Source organism: Procambarus clarkii, chromosome 37 (genome assembly GCF_040958095.1).
Source record: "Procambarus clarkii isolate CNS0578487 chromosome 37, FALCON_Pclarkii_2.0, whole genome shotgun sequence".
Classification (NCBI taxonomy): Eukaryota; Metazoa; Arthropoda; class Malacostraca; order Decapoda; family Cambaridae; genus Procambarus; species Procambarus clarkii.
In genome coordinates this window covers 24,239,385-24,261,920 of record NC_091186.1, presented here as the reverse complement: position 1 = coordinate 24,261,920, position 22,536 = coordinate 24,239,385, and the positions used below count along the sequence as shown (strand labels likewise).

General features: G+C 38.6%; 1 protein-coding gene across 3 annotated transcripts; it reads right to left on the bottom strand.

Moving 5' to 3' along the window:
• Positions 1 to 269: 269 nt before the first annotated feature.
• On the bottom strand, positions 270 to 21,574 carry Snx21 (Sorting nexin 21). 3 transcript variants are annotated; one of them, XM_045754619.2, is made up of 5 exons: positions 21,003 to 21,574; positions 18,616 to 18,856; positions 8,006 to 8,139; positions 6,201 to 6,396; positions 270 to 4,271 (listed from the first exon to the last, which is right to left on the bottom strand). In XM_045754619.2, exons 2-5 carry the CDS (start codon positions 18,827 to 18,829, stop codon positions 3,736 to 3,738), a joined length of 1,080 nt encoding a protein of 359 aa, XP_045610575.2. In that variant the 5' UTR covers positions 18,830 to 18,856; positions 21,003 to 21,574; the 3' UTR covers positions 270 to 3,735. The 3 variants fall into 3 exon arrangements, with proteins under 3 accessions (XP_045610575.2, XP_045610574.2, XP_045610573.2); XM_045754618.2 differs by having other exon boundaries at positions 18,616 to 18,843; positions 21,003 to 21,573; XM_045754617.2 differs by lacking the exon at positions 21,003 to 21,574 and adding an exon at positions 20,644 to 20,934 and having other exon boundaries at positions 18,616 to 18,843.
• Between the last annotated feature and the right edge of the window lie 962 nt (positions 21,575 to 22,536).

Genomic DNA, 22,536 nt, shown 5'->3' with positions numbered 1-22,536 from the left:
CTTTAAAAGGAAAACAATTTTAACTACTAAAAATTAAATATCAAAAGATGGCAAAGGGGGTTAAACAACAGGTCTATTTATCCGAGTCATTTTGGAGTTGATAACAATAACAGCAACATTTCACATCAAAGGTTGACAAACATCTATACAGGCACACTCCAAAATCTGCGTTATATCCTTTTGGACCCAATTTGGATTTGCATGAACATAGCTTTCTGGAAATTTGCTATTTACCAACAAATGTTCTGGATTTTTCTTAAAACAAGTGATACAAGACATGTTTATGGATACGATACAAATAATATATATATATATATACAGTAAACAATGATCATGGTGGGGCATAAATATTATATTTATAATGTAAAATGTAAAAAAAAAAAAAAAAAAAGAGAAAAGAAATTTGTTTACATACCTTTTTGGAGCACAGGCTGGCTTTCTTAACCCCAGTGGTAGCAGAATACAGTTATAACACTATATATTACATATAATGCAATACCAAGCCTTTCGCATCATACTGTAAATGCATAGAATATTGTGTAAACCACACATAAGCAGTATCATCCATTTGGTCATATTTACCTGACTGCAGTTTTTCTGTCGCTACTTCTATCATCACTGCTTTTCCTCTTAAGGACGAATTCCATGATTTCCTTCACTTCTTAACCTCCAAAACAGTACTAGTGCCAATGCTATAATCCTCTGCCAATTCTTTACCTGTCACACCTCAATCTAGTTTCTCTAATAATGCTGACTTTTTAATTCATGGTCTAAAAATTTCACTTCCTATTCCTACTCCATTCTTACCTCTCTTGCCAGATAACATGGTTTTAAATCGCAGATAATTATATATCCAACAAAAACTCAGCGAAAAGGCCTCAGTAGCAAGAAGGCACACACCGAGTGCACATATGGGCATAGTGTGCACATATGGGCTCAGCATAGCCTGCTGAGTACACACAAGTGCACTCAGCAGGCTATGAACACACCAGAAAACACCTCAAACCCTTTTTGTGCAATTTATAATGCAGTACAAGCTCAGTGAAACATTTCTAAAATATAAATGCATTATTTTGACAACTATTATATATCATAACACAGGATTAATAAAAATAAAAATATGCATAATTTGATGAAAATTATTTTACATGATGAACTGATGATTCAGATTTCACAGTGCCATCTCCACTATCTTCATTTTGTTTAGAACTCTGAATGCAAAGGAAAAATATGGTAGGTAGTGGGAAGACTTTGTCAGGATTTTATAGAAATGAAATATATATATTGAGATATGAAATATTGAGATGTCACTGCAGTCTCTTATATTTTGTTAGCAGAACTTTTGTTAGCAACAAAATTTAAATTGATTTAAAACAAACTTATACTAATTATTTGCTAAAAAATATCAACTACTACTAACAAATTACTATTAATTTGCTAAACCATCAGTTTTAATTATTATAAAATACTGATTTGTTCATTATTCAAATCAGATCTGTATAAATTTTTAAAGCAAATGTGACAGCCTCAATGAAACACGAGTGCTAAAATTCAAGCTCCTATATACAAATTTAGTTTACTCCAATCACTTGGGCTGGACGGTAGAGCGACGGTCTCACTTCATGCAGGTCAGTGTTCAATCCCCGACCGTTCAAATGGTTGGGCACCATTCCTACCCCCCCCCCTCCCGTCTCATCCCAAATCCTTATCCTGACCCCTTCCAAGTGCTATATAGTCGTAATGGTTTGGCACTTTCCCTTGATTATTCCTTCCTTCCTTCAGTATGTTACTCACTAAATGCTATTTTGGTTGACAAATACAGTACTGATAATTCAGACTTTCAAGAGTAGCAGCATAATAAACTAATATTTTTTTAGCTTCCTTCAATAAGGTAAACAGCATCGTGAAGTAACACCTATTAAATATTTTATGCTTGTATTCAATCCATATAGCAGGCCCTTGTTATTCATAGATTTTGTCTATGCTGTTTGTAGCTATCATTCCTTTTCAGTTTTGATGAAAAATATTTTCATGCATCATTTTATTCATTATATAACAAATTAGTCTGGTCTTTAGTCAGTCAAGTTAGTCAGTTTAGTTAAGATTAGTCAGTCTTAACTTGATATATTGCTGCAACCGAGCCTTAGCTTCCCACACTGGTCTCTGGGAACACAAATATACCTGGGAAAATAAATAAATTATATATTATATATATTGTTTTTTTTTCCCTATATATCAGGGAAAGCCAACATCACTTGGGTGAAAGTGAAGGGCTGCAGGTGGGTCCCATAAGAGACAGCAGGTGCAGAACAGGACGCACCAAGCACACGAGTGGAAGAGAGGGCTGGCTTGGATCATGAGTGACCTGGACTGCCATCTGGGGGATAATCAGGCACTTCAACCTTTGGGTGTTTACCCTGCAGCAACAATGGTTTGCTTTGTTTACCCTGCAGCAACACTGGTTTGCTTTGTTTACCCTGCAGCAATAATTGTTTTCTTTGTCTACCCATGAGTAACTAATTTCCTTCAAGGGAGTCACTTGGCTTTTTTTTTTTTGCACCTATGCTTTCTTGCAGATTTTATGCTGGCTTTTAGTTTATCTCTGATCGTCTTGCACCTCTCGCTTCGCAGAATGAGCCAAATTATGGTCCTGCCTTCCGGTAGGTGATGAATGGGTCTCAGTGGCTAGGTGTATCAGAGAATAAGTTTGGAAAGCCATTGAGGGAGTCATTTTCCAGCAACTATCATTTTATCAGATGAACACTATATAAAAAAACAGCTGCAGTCATCACCAAGTGACCCAGTGATCACACAATCTGTAAATCATCTGTTCTAGTAGCATACTATTCAATTGTTTATCAGTATAGTTTGCCCAATGTGTAAACATACCCACACACATACATACACTCCTTATACAGAGTCTCATACACATATTCTCACACTAACATTTCCACACACATATTCATCACTATTTTCTTCCATTTTTATATCATTAATACTTTTAAAAATACATTATCATTACTTTATGCAACAGGAAAGCTATTCCCCTTTTACCCAGTGGTCAATTAGTACTGTATAAGCATTCACAAGTGTCTCCCACACACGTACCTCATGTGACTAGCAAGGGCCTGCAGTATTAAGTTATCCATCACACTGGTGCCAAGTCAAAACTTAACCAGTGGACAGTGAATGAGTACACAAAGACCATTTACTCAAAAGAAAAAACTACATATGAATAAGCAATAGATAACACGTACTGTATTTCCTAATGTGATTAGGACCTTGCTCTGCAATCTATAGCAGGAAAAATATTATAATATATAAACAATGCTGTGTTATTGTTTATATATTATAATATTTTTATAATCCTCCATGTAACAATTTAATAATCCTCTGCATCAATCTACCCTGGCTTTGCGCCCTGGAGAGGCCACATCTGACCGACAACCAGAGCACAACTCCATTGTCTACCGAGACTGATGGATGCCTACTACTACTACTGTGTCATTTACTCTTGAAATATGACGCACTGTATTCCACAGCGGAAAGCCAATAGCACCATGAATGAATGGTAAGCTAATGAAAATAAATTAAGAATATTTGTAGTTTTAAATGTTGAAATTAAATTTAAAAAAAATCTGATTTAATTCTTAGTCTGTCATTTAACATGGGGCTTCATTGCTGAACTCTGGTCATCATATAAAACTACCAAATAGGAACAAATAGGCCAGAAGTTCAGTGCAGAGTCCGTAGAGCAATTTCATCCCGAAGCACATCAAGCAAGTTTGGTATACACTCGTCCTGCCTCTTTTGTTTTCGTACGAGTTGAATTTTGCTCTTAATATAATTTCCATCCTTCCCCAATACATGCCAAAGGTTATCACAAAAGATAAGAAGTGGAAGATAAAGACCTTTTCCAATCTTCTTGTTACTAGGCGACTTAAATTTATGAAGAGCAACCTGGGCAAACATGTAGGACCTTTCAAAATTGCTCACAGCATGTAGACTAACAATCAACTGACAGAGAGTTCGAAGGGTAAGTCCAGTGTCCCAGTGAAGGCTACTGAGAAGAATGTATGTATTTTCTAGAATAGGACATGCTTCTTCAAACTGGGACTGGAGGAGAAGGTTATTGCTCATCATTACCTCAGGATGGTACAAAAACTTGGAAAAGACAGCTGTACGACTCAGCACACCCTCGTCCTGGACAAAATTCATAAAACGTGCCAATCCTTTGCAACGTTCGGTAATCACATCCATGCTAAAGTTTCCTGAAAGGCAAGTACATAATATATATATATTTGAATGCATGTATCATAAAATTTACATTATTTACTGTAGAGGACTTACATTTTCACCCATGACTGAGCGCTATTTTACATTACATTCACATACCTTAACAATTCTCTTCATATCATGTAATAACCAAAGCGTAGTTACAGGATGATAGGCTAGTGGTGTTCTATCTTCCCTATAATCTCCAGTCATTTGATATCTTGAAGCTACTGATGATTGTAGAATAAATTGCCCTCTCATTTAAAATTATCCATTCATCTACCATACTGTTTGCAAAAATAGAAAACAGGATGTATGCCAAGTTTTGTGAAATATATGATACAAAAAAAAAATGTATACCAAAACAAGGAATGCAGAGCTAGAAAACAGGACATCAACTGAAATTGTTAGAAGGCCAGGAAACAAAAAACAAAAAAAATGGAATCAGTATAGGAAGAGGCCAAACCCTCAAGCATACGAGCAGTACAAAGAAGTAAGAAACAACTACACAGCAGTGAGAAAAGGGGCAGCAAGAAATCTTGAGAAAGGGCTAGTGGACAAATGTAAAACAGAACCAGGCCTAATCTCTAAATCCATTAAAAGCAAATTGCAGGTAAAGGATAAAATTCCAAGGTTCAAAATGGGGTAACAGATTAACAGAGAATGAAAAGGAAATGAGTGAAACACTAAATGAATAGTCCCAAAGTGTGTTTGTGCAAAATTAAATTTTACGAGAACCGGACAATACTGTACATTACAAATCTTAGAGAATAACAGAGTACACAGAGATGTCTCAAGATGCAGTGGAAAAATGCTCAAGGAGCTATGTAGAATCAAAGCAATTGGCACAGATGTCATTTTACCTTCGATTCTGAGAGAATGTGCATCTGAGCTCAGCACTCCACTTAAATTTATCTTTCAGTCATCTTTGTGTACAGTATATGGAAAAAAGCTAACACAGTTCCAATTTACAAAAATGGTAGCAGGTAAGACCCCTCTTAATTATAGGCCTGTAATGTTAACAAGCATAGTAATCAAAGCATTAGCAACAAAAATTAAAACCAAATTGGTAGAACACCTGGAGAGAAATTATATTATAATAGTATGATTTTTTATCAGGGAGATCCTGTGTAACAAATCAACTTAACTTCTATGATAGAGCCACAGACATTTTACAAGAAAGAGATAGTTGGGTTGACTGCATTTATTGGGACCTAAAGAAGCTTTTGACCGAGTTCCACATAAGAGGTTATTCTGGAATTTAGAACATAATGGAGTGACAGGAACACTGCTGACATGGATGTAAAATTTTCTGACAGAAATATTAAGCCAGTAATCAGAAGCAATGTATCAGACTGGAGAAATGTTACTAATGGAGTACCACAGGGATCAGTTCTTGTACCAATATTGTTCATTGTCTATAGAATACAAATGATCTATCAGAAAGAATATAGAATTAAATGAATATGTTTGCTGATGATGCCAAGCTACTGGGGAAGATAAGAGGCCTTAGACCATTATCATGCCCTTTAAGAACACCTGGACACAGTAAGTGTATGGTGCAACACTTGGTAAATGGAATTTAATGTGAATAAATGCCATTTTATGGAATATGGAATAGAAGAAATTAGGCTGCACACAACTTACAAATTACAGTATGTGAAAAGCTTTAAAGAATTCTGGTAAAAAGATCTAGGGGTCAACTGAGGACCACATAAAGAACATTGTGTAAAGAACGTATGCTAGACTTTCCAACTTTAAAATCTCATTTTAAAGTGATTTTATGACTCACTTCATTGAAAATGCACCAAGAGCCACCATCAGATTAGGAACGAAAATTATTATGTAGTAAGATTGTTGTTATGAATACAGCTCCTAGAAGTTCACTAACATTAACTAAAAGAAAAGCTTCATGCATTACTCACCTATAATAACTTTCTTGGGAAAGCCATCAAAATCCTCCATTAGTGATCTGTGAGAGGTCATCAATGCACTATACACAGTGAGGAACTCTGAATATCGTCGTTCAAAGGTAGCAAATTTCTTCAATAATGGTTTGTATGATATATTTTCCTCCCCTTCTGAGTACTGCAGAAATCTCTGGGCCTCAACTGTGTACACCTATGGGAGATAGTAATTAAATATTAATGCATGGAATTCAGTGAACTAGATGTCAAATGTAAAACAGAACCAGCCCTATTCTATAAATTCATTGAAAGAAAATTGCAGGTAAAGGATAAAATCCAGAGGCTGATAAGGAATGAGTGCAAAATTATGTTTTCAGATAATTAGACAATATGAGTCCATTCACCTGGGCTGTATGGGTCTTAAACAGTGACATGAAAACCATGGCATTGTTTTATAGACAATATGAATTTCAGAGAATAACATAGTATATAGGCCACAAGTAATAGGCCACTTCATCTTGAAATGAAGTGGGAAAACATGCTCAAGGAGATATGCAGAAACAAGATAGATGGCCCAGATAGAGTTTCATCTTGGGTTCTGAAAGAATGTGCATTTGAGCTGAGCATTCCACTTAAATTGATTTTTCAGTCATATGTGTATACAGGAATCATGGTAGATATATTGAAAAAGAGAAACAGTTCCAATCTACAAAAATGGTAGCAGTGAAACATTAACCACTGTGCTGCGCCAACCGAGAAATCTCGTTCTGAGAGTTGTGCTATTTTTATTTTTTAATTAAGCTATATTTTAATGTTTTTTAATGTTTTCATCACTCTCTGTGTTTTGAAATGAAAATGGTTGAGTTTGGAAACATTTTGACACTAACTTTACCTGAACAGTTATAAAAACAACAACAATATGTCCTTAACAATTGCACTATGAAGGTTTTGCTAAAAACAGGTGCGCACTGCAAGGGTTAAAGAAATTGTTCATGACCTTTGAAAGACTAAAACTGGAATATACAGTGATGGTATGGTGCCAATATCTCAAGAAGCACATCAATAAACTGGAAAAATTGCAAAGACATACAACTAAATAGTGTCCAGAACTGAGAAACAAGAGCCGAGAGGAAAAGCAAGAGATACTAAAAATACCAATGCGGAAAATAGAAGAAAAGGAGGTGATATGACCACTACATACTAAACAGTAAAATGAATCAACAAACGTAACAAAGAAGAAATCTTGAAAACTGTAACTTCAAGAACAAGAGGTCATACATTCAAAACAAGGAAACTAAACTGCCCCACAAAAAATTTAGAAAGTTCCCTTTTGCAAAACAGAGTGATAGATGCTTGGAACAAGTTAAGAGAGGTAGTGGTGGAGGCCAAAACTATAAGTAATTTCAGAGCGTCACATGGCAAAGAATACTGGCAAGATGGGACACCATGAGCGTAGCTTAGGTAATTACAGTCTCCGTGGTGTAGTGGTAAGACACTCGCCTGGCGTTCCGCGAGCGCTATGTCATGGGTTCGTATCCTGGCCGGGGAGGATTTACTGGGCGCAATTCCTTAACTGTAACCTCTGTTTAACGCAACAGTAAAATGTGTACTTGGATGAAAAAACGATTCTTCGCGGCGGGGATCGTATTCCAGGGACCTGCCCGAAACGCTACGCGTACTAGTGGCTGTACAAGAATGTAACAACTCTTGTATATATCTATAAAAAAAAAAAAAAAAAAAAAAAAAAAAAAATTACACTCGGAAATAGGCAGAACAAGGCCATAAAATATCCCTACTACCAACATCTAATAAAAAATTCTTACCACAAACTTTTCTTCCTTAGTAATTTGTGTACGTGCTGACTGGATAACATATCTGACCACAGTCTTGTGTTCTCTCCTGTTTATCGGGAGAGTATATGATGATACCCGTGAAGCTAGTGAGGTTACAGGATCATCTGAAATATGATAGAATGCTGAATGTATATTTAATACAGCCACTAATACGCAAAGAGTTTCAGGCATAACTTACAACTTAACTACAATTACATTCAGTAATTGTAGCCTGATTGTAATTACTGTATGAGCCTGATATAGTAAACTAAATTAATATGGCAATTGCAATTATGTAATTACAGTTATAGAACCCATAAAAGACAACAGGTAGCAAATATCATATGCTTTCATTATGTCCACAACTGGGGTTAAGATTAATACAACAGTGCAACAATGTGTTTTATAAATACAGTATACAGTATATATTAAATCTTCACATATGCAGAAATTAATTTTTTTTTAACCGTAAAAAGAAAAAACCAGCGTTGAATGTAATGAAGCACCAATTGCCTGGGTGAGCCCGTGGCTTCCTAAAGCGCTGGGAGGTGGTACCATCTACTAGGTCACATCAGTGGTAAGGTTCTATAGGCCTACTGGGAAGCAGTGCTAGAACCTGCCCCCCTTACCCCCCTCACAGAGGCACAGGGAGTGGTGACATTTTATTTTCACCACCTCACCAGACAAGACAACCAGAAAGTCAACAAGTCAAAATAATCCACTGTTAGAAAAGAGACTGAAGCCTCAAACCTTGCTAAAGAGCTCCCCCAGCTATGTAAACAAATTATCAAATTATCTTGAAACTAGCACAAGCTTGCTCGCCTCACCTCCCCTGCTCATTTAGGTAGAGGAGAGAAGCAGCACACTGCTAGCTGATGTCTCTACCCTCAGTTGTAGGACAGATGTAGGAAGGGAGGGAGGGAACCAGGGAGCAACTGGGGCTCACCCAGAAATTGGCATTTCATTACATTCAATGCTGGTTTTCTTGGGTTTTCTTTGTGGCTCCCTGAAGCTAACTACCCACAGAGCAGGAAAACACACAGGAACTCGACCAGGGAGGAGGAAGCACTGCAGGATTCAAGATGAAGAGGAGACACCCAGCGGAAAGATACGACCCAAAGCCACACAAGGGTATCGAGGCCTGGGAACATTAACAAGATACCGGGTCACCAGAACCCAGTTCAAAACCATCTGCCCAGGTCACGTTTGCAAACACTGCCGACAGAACGGCATACCTCCTAACATCAGGGCACGAGAGTAAACTGCAGGCTCGTTAGACTTAATACTGACAAGGGGCCAAAGAAAGAGGATCAATCACAAGGCATTTACTGGATTGATGGCATGAAGGTAGCACCAGCACCACCCCTAGGCACAGCACATGATGTATTCCTGGCCAAACCAACAAGACATCAATGACCAAAGGATCACTCCAGAAGCCAGCCAACTCGTTCTTCGCCAGAAGAGCAGGAGCCGGCTGCATGTGAACAAAACGCCCACCAGGGCCAAAAGAACAAGAACCCCGTCTACAGAGGAGAGCAAGAAGCTCCAAACCTGACAACCAAAAGCAAGAGAAACAATCCCAGACAGAAGGGAGACACCATAAACCGAGAGGAAGAGAGAAATGTAAGAATGCAGTTCAGAGACCAAGCAGGCTCAGATGGTGCATGAGCAAGCCGGAGGTGAAACAAGGCACAAAACAGCTTGATAAATGGAGCCGAGATAGTATCAACCCCAAATGTAAGCTGCAGTGGCTCTGCCAGCACCGCATGATACAAGGCAACAGTATTCAGCATGAGATGCTGATCAAGAAAAAGCCGAGACAGCACCACACTCTCAGAAATAGAAAAACAACAACAAAGGAAGAGGAAGTGACAAAAGAAATGCCACGAAATCTTGCCGAGTGCAAGAGAGGGCTTGATGGGCTGAGCCATACAGACCATGCCAGAGACCCACAGGGGGATTCCAAGAGCCTGAAGGATGGTAGCTAAGTACACACATCAGGTGCCAATTGCAGCCAAAATGAGTGACAACCATGGTGTGGTGTGCTGTATAATTTTTTTTTTTTTTTTTTTTTTTTTTTTTTTTTTTTTTTTTTTTTTTGAGATATATACAAGAGTTGTTACATTCTTGTACAGCCACTAGTACGCGTAGCGTTTCGGGCAGGTCCCTGGAATACGATCCCCTGCCGCGAAGAATCGTTTTTTCATCCAAGTACACATTTTACTGTTGCGTTAAACAGAGGCTACAGTTAAGGAATTGCGCCCAGTAAATCCTCCCCGGCCAGGATACGAACCCATGACATAGCGCTCGCGGAACGCCAGGCGAGTGTCTTACCACTACACCACGGAGACTGCTTTATGTATGTATAAGTAAATAAGTATGCAAACCCCAGTGTACTCAACACAAAGAATTCCCCAGCCAGGGGATCAAACAAAGGAATTATGGATCCTTGAATTGCCTGAGGCAATGTTCCCTACCTCAGTGCTCAGGCCTCTCAAGGGCAAATTCCTGAACAAACCAAAGAAGGGAACCCTAACTATGCAAGGGCAGCATTAGCAGTCACACACTCAGAAGAAAACACTGAGTGCATGTAACCCGAAATGCCAAAAGAGTGAAACCCATACAACATGTCGGAACAAAATGGTCCTTACAAGACAACAGAGTCCAAGGACGGCTGGCACTTAGCTTGAAGCAGCGAGACTTTCTCACAGTCTGACGTATTGGTAACACTTCAAGCTGTACCAGTAGGTACGGTATCAGCAAAAAAACTGAGGTGGAGAGTTGATGAACGCTGAGGTCGGGAGGCATTATGGTGGTAATTAGCACTAACAATATTTGATAGTTTGAGTGATTACCATGTTTCAAGTGAATTGTTTAAGGATGTGTGTGGCGGTTTCGAGGCCTCATTTTCTGCGAACACTCCAGTAGTCTGTAAAGCTTTGCTGACTTTCTGGAGGCGTCTTCTAGTGTGGATGGCAGATTGTCACCTACTCCTTTTACCTCTGTGAGGTAGGGCCAGGTTCTGAGTCTGGTCCCTAGTATTCCAAGCATAACTTTCACAACTGATGTGACTCCTTAAGATGTAGCAATCTCATCAAGATAGCTTCTGGGAGCCACTGGGGGAGGCTCCTTAGTATAATTTGATATAATTATAATTTGACATAATAAAAGTATACTTTGATCCAGTTTATCCAGGCAAATGAACATAAACCTCCAGTAACCACAGAGAGTAAATAGCTTTTATAAATTTGTTTACAACTAAGTGGCAGCTAAGCCAAATAGTGCAGATATGCAATGTATTCTGCTATAGTAAGCTGCTCAATGATAGGAGTTTATAAAGCAACTCAGAATTCTCTCTCTACTTTAATGCATACATCCTGAGAAATGTCATATGTCCCATGGCAGAATTCACTAATGTTGTAGAGGCTCACACCAATTGTAGACTGGCTTTTAATTCAGATGAGGAGTTCCTGGTTTGTACAGTAGCTTCAAATAAAGGGTTAATCTATTGGAAATCTGATTAAGAGCCCTAACTGTGGCAAGACACGTCAACTACCTATGCAATTTAGGAGTGAGCCCTCAAGATAGCAGTGTGCAGCCAGCTGTCTACATGAAGCCGTGCAGGTATGTACAATCATATGCAGCATGAGAGGAATGTGTGATAAGTGCAATACTAAGCAAGTAATGAGTGCTTTGAAAATGTTTAAATTAGGCCTGTTAGGTACATGAATAATGATGGAGTGGTACTGGTACATGCATATGGAATGATGTGAAAAGCACAAAGTGTATCAAGTGATATGGATGTGCACTGCAAAAGATGGCATGGAACATGCAATTAAAGGTTTGTAATTTGAAAAGAAGGGTGAATATAAATATCTGAATTCACAGGGTGAGTTTGGAGATTGTGTATGCCCCTTAGAAGAACAAGGAGAGATAAATGTGGGATTTTGGGTATGTCAGGAGCCTGTTTAATGGCAGTGAAGAAAAATTACAGATTATTGTGAATGAGATCTGTATACTGTACTGTTGTGTGAAACAGAAGAAAATTAAACTTTAATGCCAGTAAAAGAGCATGCCAATGGTCTTTAAAAGGCAAAAATGTGAAATGTTATATTTGATCAGATTTACTAAAGCATATAAAATGTCATGAAACATAAAAGAAATAGATGGTTGAGCACTGGAAGAAGCAAACAAATTTCAATGGATGGGACTGGTACGATGCAGACACGTTAAAAACATAAAGGAGCAAGTAGTGCACAGAAGAAAGGTGATATAAAAATCAGACTCCTGGGAAGAGTTATGAATGGTAAGATTATTGCTACAAATGTGAAGAAATAATCATACAAGAATATTATTCTACTTTATCCTGATTTGTGGGAGCGAAATATGAACGAGGAATGAAACAATGTACAGCAAGTCTATAATTAAAGTTGTAAAAAATTACTAATTTATAAAATGAAGTTGGTATTGAAAAATGAAGTTGTATTAGAAAATCAGTCACTATATCTTTGATGCCTTATTTCCTCTGGGAGCTCACCTTTCTTGAGGAGATGGTCTCATGTAGAATCTCCAGACATTTCAGATGCCTTCAAGTGTTGAAGACTTTTGAAGCAACACCTGAAATATTTGCCAAAGAATTCTACATGCTTGCTTGGCAATTACATTAGGGAAACAGTCACCTCTTGCATAAAATAAGAAATAAAATTGTGGGTAGAAGACTGCGGAGTGACTCAACAGGTACACAAAAGGAGCAAATTAGATAGGAAGAAGCAGGAAAGAATGAGAGGCACAAGTCATCATCTACATCAACAGTGGTTGGGTGTTACACATGGATAAACTCATCAGTGTAACTCGGATGAGTTTATATATAGCAGATAAACTCAAAGTTTATCTCATAAAGTTTATAAAGGATAAGTTCATGAGTTTGCATATTGCAGATAAACTCATCAATCAGAATAGCAGGGATCATGAAAAGCCACAGGATTTCATGCCCTGCCTGGGCCACTAGATACAGCAGCTGATATGTATACTACCAGCATCAGGCAAACTACTGTAATGCTTCACTTCATCCTACTCTACTATCTAAAGCCTCGTATATCTGTCCCATGCCCCCCCCCCTCTATATATTACACACACTTTTTCAGTATCTATTTCTCCCAACCATTGTTCAACACATGCACATTGCAGTCTCCGTGGTGTAATAGTAAGACACTCGCCTGGCGTTCCGCGAGCGCTATGTCATGGGTTCGTATCCTGGCCGGGGAGGATTTACTGGGCGCAATTCCTTAACTGTAGCCTCTGTTTAACGCAACAGTAAAAATGTGTACTTGGATGAAAAAACGATTCTTCGCGGCAGGGGATCGTATTCCAGGGACCATAGGATTAAGGACTTGCCCGAAACGCTACGCATACTAGTGGCTCTACAAGAATGTAACAACTCTTGTATATATCTCATATCTCAAAACATTTATGAAAAAGTTATTTTTTGAGAGGGACCCTTTTGGTAGCTCCCAGAGCTTAGCGCTGGTACTACCTAACCTTTACTTAATGCACCAGACCTCCGAGACCCAAGTGTAACCTACCAGGAGTCAGGGCCATAGTCTGGCTGTCTATGAGGCGAGGAAAGCAGGGGGTTCACATATCACCCACAAAACTGGCAAAACCCCCAGAAAGTATAGGCACAACAAAATAAGCAACTACTTAAAGGAAATTAGGAACTCCTTGGTAAATAAAGCAAACAATCACTGCTGCAGGGTAAATACCTTACCTGCAATTGGCTCAACTGCCACCAGGTGGTGGATCAGGTAACCTGGAGTCTCGGCCAGTCTGTCCCCCCTTACTCTTCTGACTGTTGTGACTTATCCAACACTGTTAATCTCTCCTGATTCTATCATTGGCTTATAACTTTCAGCTAAGCAGTGTTGGCTTTCCTTGGATCATTACATTCCATCAGGGATAGGGGCAATGTTTGTTTTGTTTATGCTTTATGTGCATGCCCTAGCACCCAATTTATACATGCCCTAGTACTCTATTTCATTCCAACCGTGGACAGGGCACCCCCTCCCCAGGGTTGGCTTGCATTTTTATATACAATACTTCAAGAGAAGTCTCTGTTATGAGTAAATGCAGGTTCTCTACGAGAAGACTCTTCTTGAGTCACCTCACTTCCAGGCAGTGCATGACATTTAGTCTCCACTGTGGGGCTTCTTGAAGGGAAAAGAGGGGAAAAGAGACGGTCTTGAACTTTAGCAGAGGATACATCTGGGTCGTGTACATATTGTTTTGTCATTCGAGGCTGCTTATGCCCTCCCTTGTCAAGTGTTTAAAATCAGGATTTGATGACTGAAAAGTCTAAAAATATTGTTATGCAGTTACCAGCTTCTCTCCTGCACCCTAAACTACTAAGCATTAGGCATTCCAATACACTCCTCTCATAAGCTTCTTTCTCTACTCTTACAATCACATTTAGTTTACAAATCCTATCTATTAGATGTATATTTGCCATGCAATTTTCCAGATGCACTTAGCAGGCTAATTCACCTTTGGCTTCTTGACTCCTCTTTACTACCTATTCCATTATACTAAGATATAACTTATGTTTTTATCAAATCATCTCGGTCCCAATTCACTATTCACAACAGTTAGCGCTGAAAATCTAACTGTCGCCATTTCATTCACTTCAGAAATTCTCTCAAGTTTTGCAATTAAACATGACTGCACTTACCATTGTCTTCCATACATGTCTCCCAGGTTTAACAATGCTTGAAAACATGGGTGACCTCTTTTCCAAAGGCACATATAACTTATTATAAAACATTATCAAACCTTATTCTTCTCTCATAAAACTACACATACTTCACAGTAACCATTTTTACTGCACAAACTCTTACATTTGCCATACTCATGCCATGCAAGTGTTCTTTGTCCCAGGCTGCCACACTCCCCAATGGGCCTTTTCGATTGCTTTATTTATTTATTTATTTATTTATTTATTTATTTATTTATGCATATACAAGAATGTACATAAGGAATGTGAGGATACAAATATGGTAATTACAGTCTTGTAAAGCCACTAGCACGCGCAGCGTTTCGGGCAGGTCCTTAATCTAAGAAAATTTTAAGGAAGTAAATACTTGCAAAATTTATAGACAAAAAAATGATAACAGATTACATGGAATGAAAAAAAAAGATGAGAGAAAATTATAGGTACAGTATATTAAAGCACATAGGTAGCTATGATTGATTGCAATGACAGCTTAAAATGGTAGTTGACAACAAATTGGTAGGCACAATACAGCAGAAACAATATAAGATTGATTGCAATGACAGCTTGGATGGTAGTTGACAAAAATTGGTAGTCACAATACAGCATATGGCTAGCACATAAAAGAAGACAGCAATGAACACAATTATAAGGTTGTTTGATATTACATAAAAATTAGGAGATTGGGTAACACTAGGTACAGAGCAAATTTAAAGCTCAGTGTAGGAAACTAAATAGATGAAGTTAGGTACTTTTTGGTTTTGCTTTTAAATAAGGCAAAAGTTTTACAGATTTTCAATTCACTAGGGAGTGAGTTCCATAGACTAGGTCCCTTAATTTGCATAGAGTGTTTACACAGATTAAGTTTGACCCTGGGGATATCAAAGAGATATTTATTTCTGGTGTGGTGATAATGGGTCCTATTACATCTGTCCAGGGAGAGTTTCAGAGCATGGTTTGCATTTAAGAACAGGGTTTTGTAAATATAGTTGACACAAGAGAATGTGTGGAGGGAGTTAATATTTAGCAAGTTTAGGGATTTAAACAAGGGAGCTGAGTGTTGTCTGAAAGCAGAGTTAGTTATTATTCTGATAGCAGATTTTTGCTGTGTGATGATGGGCTTAAGGTGGTTTGCAGTGGTAGACCCCCATGCACAGATACCATAATTAAGATAGGGGTAGATTAGTGCATAATATAGTGAGAGGAGAGCAGAGTTAGGAACATAATATCTGATTTTGGAGAGTATACCAACTGTCTTAGAGACTTTCTTAGTTATGTGTTGAATGTGGGTGCTGAAGTTGAGTCTCTTGTCTAGGAATAGGCCAAGAAACTTGCCATCATTTTTATTACTGATGTTAATGTTGTCTATCTGTAGCTGAATTGCATTTGATGATTTGCTTCCAAATAAGATGTAGTAAGTCTTTTCGATGTTTAATGTTAGTTTGTTCGTTGACATCCATAAGTGGACTTTTTTTAATTCATTATTCACAACATTATTTAGTGTATGTGGGTTGAGGTTTGAGTAGATAAGGGTAGTATCGTCAGCAAACAATATAGGTTTGAGAATATTAGAGACATTAGGCAGATCGTTTATATATATAAGAAATAGAAGAGGTCCTAAGATGCTGCCCTGTGGCACTCCAACGGTAATTGGTAGAGTGGAAGAAGTTGTATCATTGATGGTTACATATTGGTGTCTGTCACTAAGATAGGATCGGATGTAGTCAAGGGCAAGGCCTCGGATTCCATAATGCTGGAGTTTAAGTAAGAGGTAGTTGTGATTAACAGTATCAAAGGCTTTTCTTAGGTCAATGAAGAGTCCAATCGGAAACTCATTTTTGTCAAGGGCTGAGTAGATAATGTCAAGGAGACTAATGATTGCATCATTGGTGCTCTTTTGGGACCGGAAGCCAAACTGGCAGGGGCTGAGTATGTCGAATTTTACGAGGTAGGAATAGAGCTGTTTGTAAATAATTTTTTCAAATATTTTTGATAGAATGGGTAGATTTGATATTGGTCTATAATTGTTTATGTCCGCCGGATTGCCTCCTTTATGGACTGGCGTTACTCTTGCTTTTTTGAGGATATCAGGGAAGGTGTGATACTCTATAGATTTGTTGAACAGTAGTGCTATGGGTGAGGTTAATTGTCGAGCATCACCAGTGGATGATGTCAGATGTTAAAGCAACAAAAAATGCCACCTGGGTCACTCCTACATTTATTTTATTTATTTATATAGAAGATACATTGGGTTGTGAGAGTAGATAACATTGGTGTTCTTACAAATCTACTAACACACATAGTGTTTTGGGCAGAATAGTTAGGCCTGTACCTACATCCCAGCCTATCTTATAATCCTAACTTATAATCCTTATCCTCCTAACCAAGGATCTGCCCCATCCACTTTGAACTCACTCTACTCTCAACTTTACTTGCACAATTTACACTTTCTGATAAACACATATTCAGACACCTAAGCTTTTAATAAATTTTAAATTAAATAAAAGAATTTAAAAAACCAATGTTGAATGTAATGAAATGCCAATTTCTGGGTGAGCCTCAGTGTCTTCCTGAGATGAGATGGCACCCAACTACTAGATCACATCAAGCCCACACTACACTACAGTGTACAAAACAAAGCATACAGGAAAAAATCCTGAGAAGCCCTTAGCGGAAAGCTACAGCTACTGATGACCCTGGGGCCATACTGCACATGTCTGGAGGGCACTGCATAAGTGGAGGAACTGAGGGCTTGAGCCAATGTACAGCTCCAGCCCCCCCCCCCAACTTCCCCCCAAACGAGTGGGAAGAGTGGGACAAACTTGCACATGCTTGTTTTGAGAATTTTTTTATTTGTATACATTTTTAGGAGAGTTTGGTAAGTGGGTTGTGAGGCTTTGGTCTCTTTGAATCTGGCAGTGGTTTATATTGGTTGACTGACTTTCTGGGTGCCTTCCCAAGTGAGGTGCAGAGTGTAACCTGCTTCCTGTGCCTCTGTGACGGGGACCAGGTTCTGGTCCTTGGTAAGCTGAACTGAACTCAACAACTGATAGATTCAGTAATTAGGGACTGTTAGTTAGGCTCCAAGAAGCTTCAGGGAGCCACAAGGAATTTTCCCCAGGAATTGCCTTACTTGTGGTCAACTCATGAATTTTTTCTACTCTTGCTGCAAAACCCCAAGACTCCTTTTCAAGACTGCCTAATCAACCAGGCTATAGCGATATTCAACCCTCAGGATAACACGGTCTTTGCTAAACATCTGATACATTTCAAAGTCTATCAAGCTTTCCTTCAAAGATATTTACTTCTTGTTCCAGAAATATGTCTTACTAACTGGCAAAAAGCATAGGCAGAAAGTAATCAAAAAGCTGCATAACAAAGTATTTACAGTTGCACAATGCAGTACTGAACTGAAAAGGATTTAGACTATCATGCTTTGACCAAGAGCTGTACACAGTTGTTTCAACACAGTACTAACATATGCATGTAAGAGCCTAAGTGTCAGGTTACCTGCTTGCATAGACAGATAATTTTGATTTCGATTAATACACACCTAAAACCTTGAATATAACAGTAAATCTTCCTAACACTTTAATCCTGTGTGCATCATACTCAACATTGTTTTCTCAATGCACTTCTTCCAAATCCATTCATCTGTTTTGCGGTTAAATCAAGCAACCAACAGACACAAGTGTAAACAATGCCTTACCCAACCACTGAAGACAAAACACTAATGCAAAAAATGTTCTTTCATTCTGAAATTTAACAGGGTAAAAATAAAATAGGATTACAGTTATTTTGATGCCAAGAATGGACAAAATTTTAAATGAAGAAGTACCGTCAATGTCTGAAGAAAGAAGATCTTCCAGTGATGTAGTTGAGCTCTGTGTGGGACGGCATGATGGTTCAGAGTTGCACGGAGAAGAACAAGATGGTTCTGGGGAAGAGCATGGATGTGACAGCTCCAGTTCACAGGATAGATTTGAATGGCACAGAAGTGCAACCTCCTCTTCCTCTTCTTCCAATGCACTGATATCTTCATCTGTATCCATTGTGGTGGTATCAGCTGGAAAATACTACTATTAAGAATTATAATACTGCATAATTGAATTGCTATAAATCATACCAGTCTTATCATGCAATAACGGAGGACTAGGAAATAGTGAACACCTGAACAAGTCATGTCAAATGGAGTCCTGATAATGAGTAAAAACCCAGCATTAAATGTAATGAAACCCCAATCTCTGATGGAGTTCAGGTAGCTACCCAAAGTTATCTTCCTGAGATTGCTTCATACTAAAAGGTCACATTAGTCATGGTAAGTTCTGTTTGGCCTACTGGGGGTCAATCCCTTATTCCATGTGAATTGTGTTGAGGTGTTGTTTGCCAGTTTCTGAGAGTTTGTTTTTGTGAACCAACAACAGTGTCTGTAAAGCTGCCCTTTCTACAGACTTTTTCTGGTGAGATGGCAGATTGTCACCTGCTCCCTGCACCTCTCATGAGGGGGTGCCAGGTTCTAGCTCTGGTTCCCGGCAGGCTAAACAGAATTTTCTGCGACTGATGTGACCTTTTACTATGTAGCAATCTTTGGAAGATAGCTTCGTGGTTTTCTGCAGGGAACCCCTTGCACTCCACAATGAGTACCCTTCAGAAAACCATTGTTGAATGTAATGAAATGCCTTTTTCTGATTGGGCCACAATGGCATACATAATTATATATATATATATATATATATATATATATATATATATATATATATATATATATATATATATATATATATATATATATATATATATAATATATATATATATATATATATATATATATATATATATATATATATATATATATATATATATATATAATTAGAAATAAATAATAAGACTAGAAATAAAAATGAATTTTGGAGAATTGATCTTTGAATTACCATCAACAGTGAAAAGAAACGTAAGAAAGATAGAGAAAATTCATGTTAGAATTATTAATCTTACTTTTTCGGTCATATTTAATAATAAAATATATATATATATATATATATATATATATATATATATATATATATATATATATATATATATATATATATATATATATATATATATATATATATATATATATATATATATATATATATATATATATATATATATATATATATATATATATATATATATATATATATATATATATATATATATATATATATATATATATATATATATATATATATATATATATATATATATATATATATATATATATATATATATATAATTACTGTATTTTATTATTACCTGTTTTATTATCATAATATATATTTATATACACTGTCATATTTATATACTATATATGCGGAAAATCCACAGAGAAATATGAAATGAGGTGAACGTTTCGGCTTTGTTAAAGCCTTTGTCAACACCAGACTATTGTTTCGTGGTCTATTATGTGCCCGACATCTAATACCCTATAAATATCCCCTTTATTTTGTACATACAACACTTAAGGGAGAGGAATCAATCGTAAATACAATAGGGTACCCACTTAAGGGAGAGGAACACCATCACCATTCAGTCTGGTGTTGACAAAGGCTTTAACAAAGCCGAAACGTTCACCTCATTTCATATTTCTCTGTGGATTTTCCGCATAAAATGATCAGTGTTTTGTGATCGTCAATTGCATATACTATATATATATATATATATACAGGTATATATATAGTGGGGGCGAGGCATGACCTAAACATCCTCTATAATGATTCGTGTTTTTTTCCAAAGGCTATGGATCCCTTCTTCCAGCCTATTGATATTAATAATAATAATAATAATAATAATAATAATAATAATTATAATAATATTAACGTACCTGTGCACACAACACTGAGAGCAATATGATACATCTCAAGTCCCTGCAGGTCTAATTACAAATTATAAGAACTCAAAACAGTTAATAACATCCAATATTATATACTAGTTAATTTGAATCCTCGACCCACAATCAGGGGACCCGGGTTCAATCCCACGGTGGGTCCAGAAACGGTTGATCATGTTTCCTTTCACCTAATACAGTACATCTTTTCACCTAGTAAGTAAATAGGTAATGAGAGTTTGGCAAATATTGTAGGGTGGCATCCCGGGAAAGGTCAGTAGCTGGCCTAGGGTGACCTCGATAACCCTGGCAGGCTTCCTGTGCTAGACAACGCGAATTCACAGGAAAATAATTACCGAGAGGTAGTGCTGGGGCTTGGAGAGGGAGGCTATACCTGAGCCTGCAGCAGCCTCACACCACCCCAGCATCACTCCCACAGCTCATGGTGAGCGGTGTCGTCCGGGCCAGCAAGGGGCCTGCTACACAGTGCCACTGGGGGTCAAACAGTGCCACCAGGGGTTCACACAGTGCCACCGAGGGTCACACAGTGCCACCGAGGGTCACACAGTACCAACGGGGGTTCACACAGTGCCACCGAGGGTCACACGCAGTGCTACTGGGGGGTCACACAGTACCACCGGGGGTTCACACAGTGCCACCGGGGGGTCACACAGTGCTACTGGGGGTCACACAGTGCCACCGGTGGGTCACAGAGCCACCGGGTCACACAGTGCCACCGGGGGTCACGCAGTGCCACCGAGGGTTCACCCAGTGCCACCGGGGGTTCACACAGTGCCACTGGGGGCCACTCAGTACCACCAGCTGATGTTCACGACCGCGGCGCCAGTGCCATGCGCACCCCGGCCCATTGGGTGGGGAATTGGCCTTTGGGAGGGGGTTCTGGTGGGAGGGGTCGCCGGTCGTTTAGGGAGGGTGGTACCGGTAATCCGGGAGGGGGGGGGGGAGACATGCACGGCCCTGATTGGGGGGATGGGAAACCATTTATGTGAATTAACCTGAGGGCTACAATCACTCTAGTGGAAGCCGTCGGCTTGTCAAAGCTCCCCCCCATTTGTGCTGGTGTTGGAGAAGGTCCGTGGTATATCCCAAGTGTTTGTCCCTTTTAGCGTTAGACTTGGCTTTCTGTGACTGATTAATTGATTGATTGATGAAGATTGAACCACTCAAGAGGTGATACGGACATGAGTATGCATATGGCTGGTATATATTGTTGATGTTTGAAGTGATTGTGTTCTTTGGTCGTGAAGCCTTTCTGTGATTGACTGATGAAGATTGAACCACCTGAGGTGGCATGGGGCATGAATGGCTCGTAAGTGGTAGACTTTTTTGGAGTGAATGTGATCTCCTTTCAAGACTAAAACCACACACCAGAAGATGAGGAGATGACGACGTTTCGATCCGTCCTGGAGTCACTTTTCCAGGACGGATCGAAACTGGTTGGCCCCTGGAACTTCTAATTGGGAACATGTATTGATGTAATTTCAGATGTCATTAGTGGCAAATAGGTTTGTGGATATCATAAGGGATTAATGAGAACCTTTATTAATGGATTGCAATAGAATTTCTGAAAATGTGGAATATCTTGAGGATAAATTAAGTATTTAATTCATAAATTGTCCCACATTATCTCTAATGTGGTTGCAATTGGGTCACTGGATTTGTACCGGTGGATTGGAGGAGTCACTTGATGTTGGGGGGTGTTAATGGAGAGGGTCACTGGGTGTGGGAGGGGTTGCTGGGTGTGGGAGAGGGTTGCTGGGTGTGGGAAAGGGTTGCCGGGTGTGGGAGAGGTTGCTGGGTGTGGGAGGGGTTATGCTGGGTGTGGGAGGGGTTATGCTGGATGTGGGAGGGGTTGCTGGGTGTGGGAGA

Bases quoted from the DNA above. Each gene is read 5' to 3' on its own strand.
- Snx21 (XM_045754617.2), bottom strand. From the start codon at position 20,677: ATGTATCATATTGCTCTCAGTGTTGTGTGCACAG. The intron at 18,844-20,643 runs GTACGTTAATAT...AGTATTTTCCAG, and splicing joins TCTCAGTGTTGTGTGCACAG to CTGATACCACCACAATGGAT. The intron at 8,140-18,615 runs GTACTTCTTCAT...ATCATATTTCAG, and splicing joins TCTTTCTTCAGACATTGACG to ATGATCCTGTAACCTCACTA.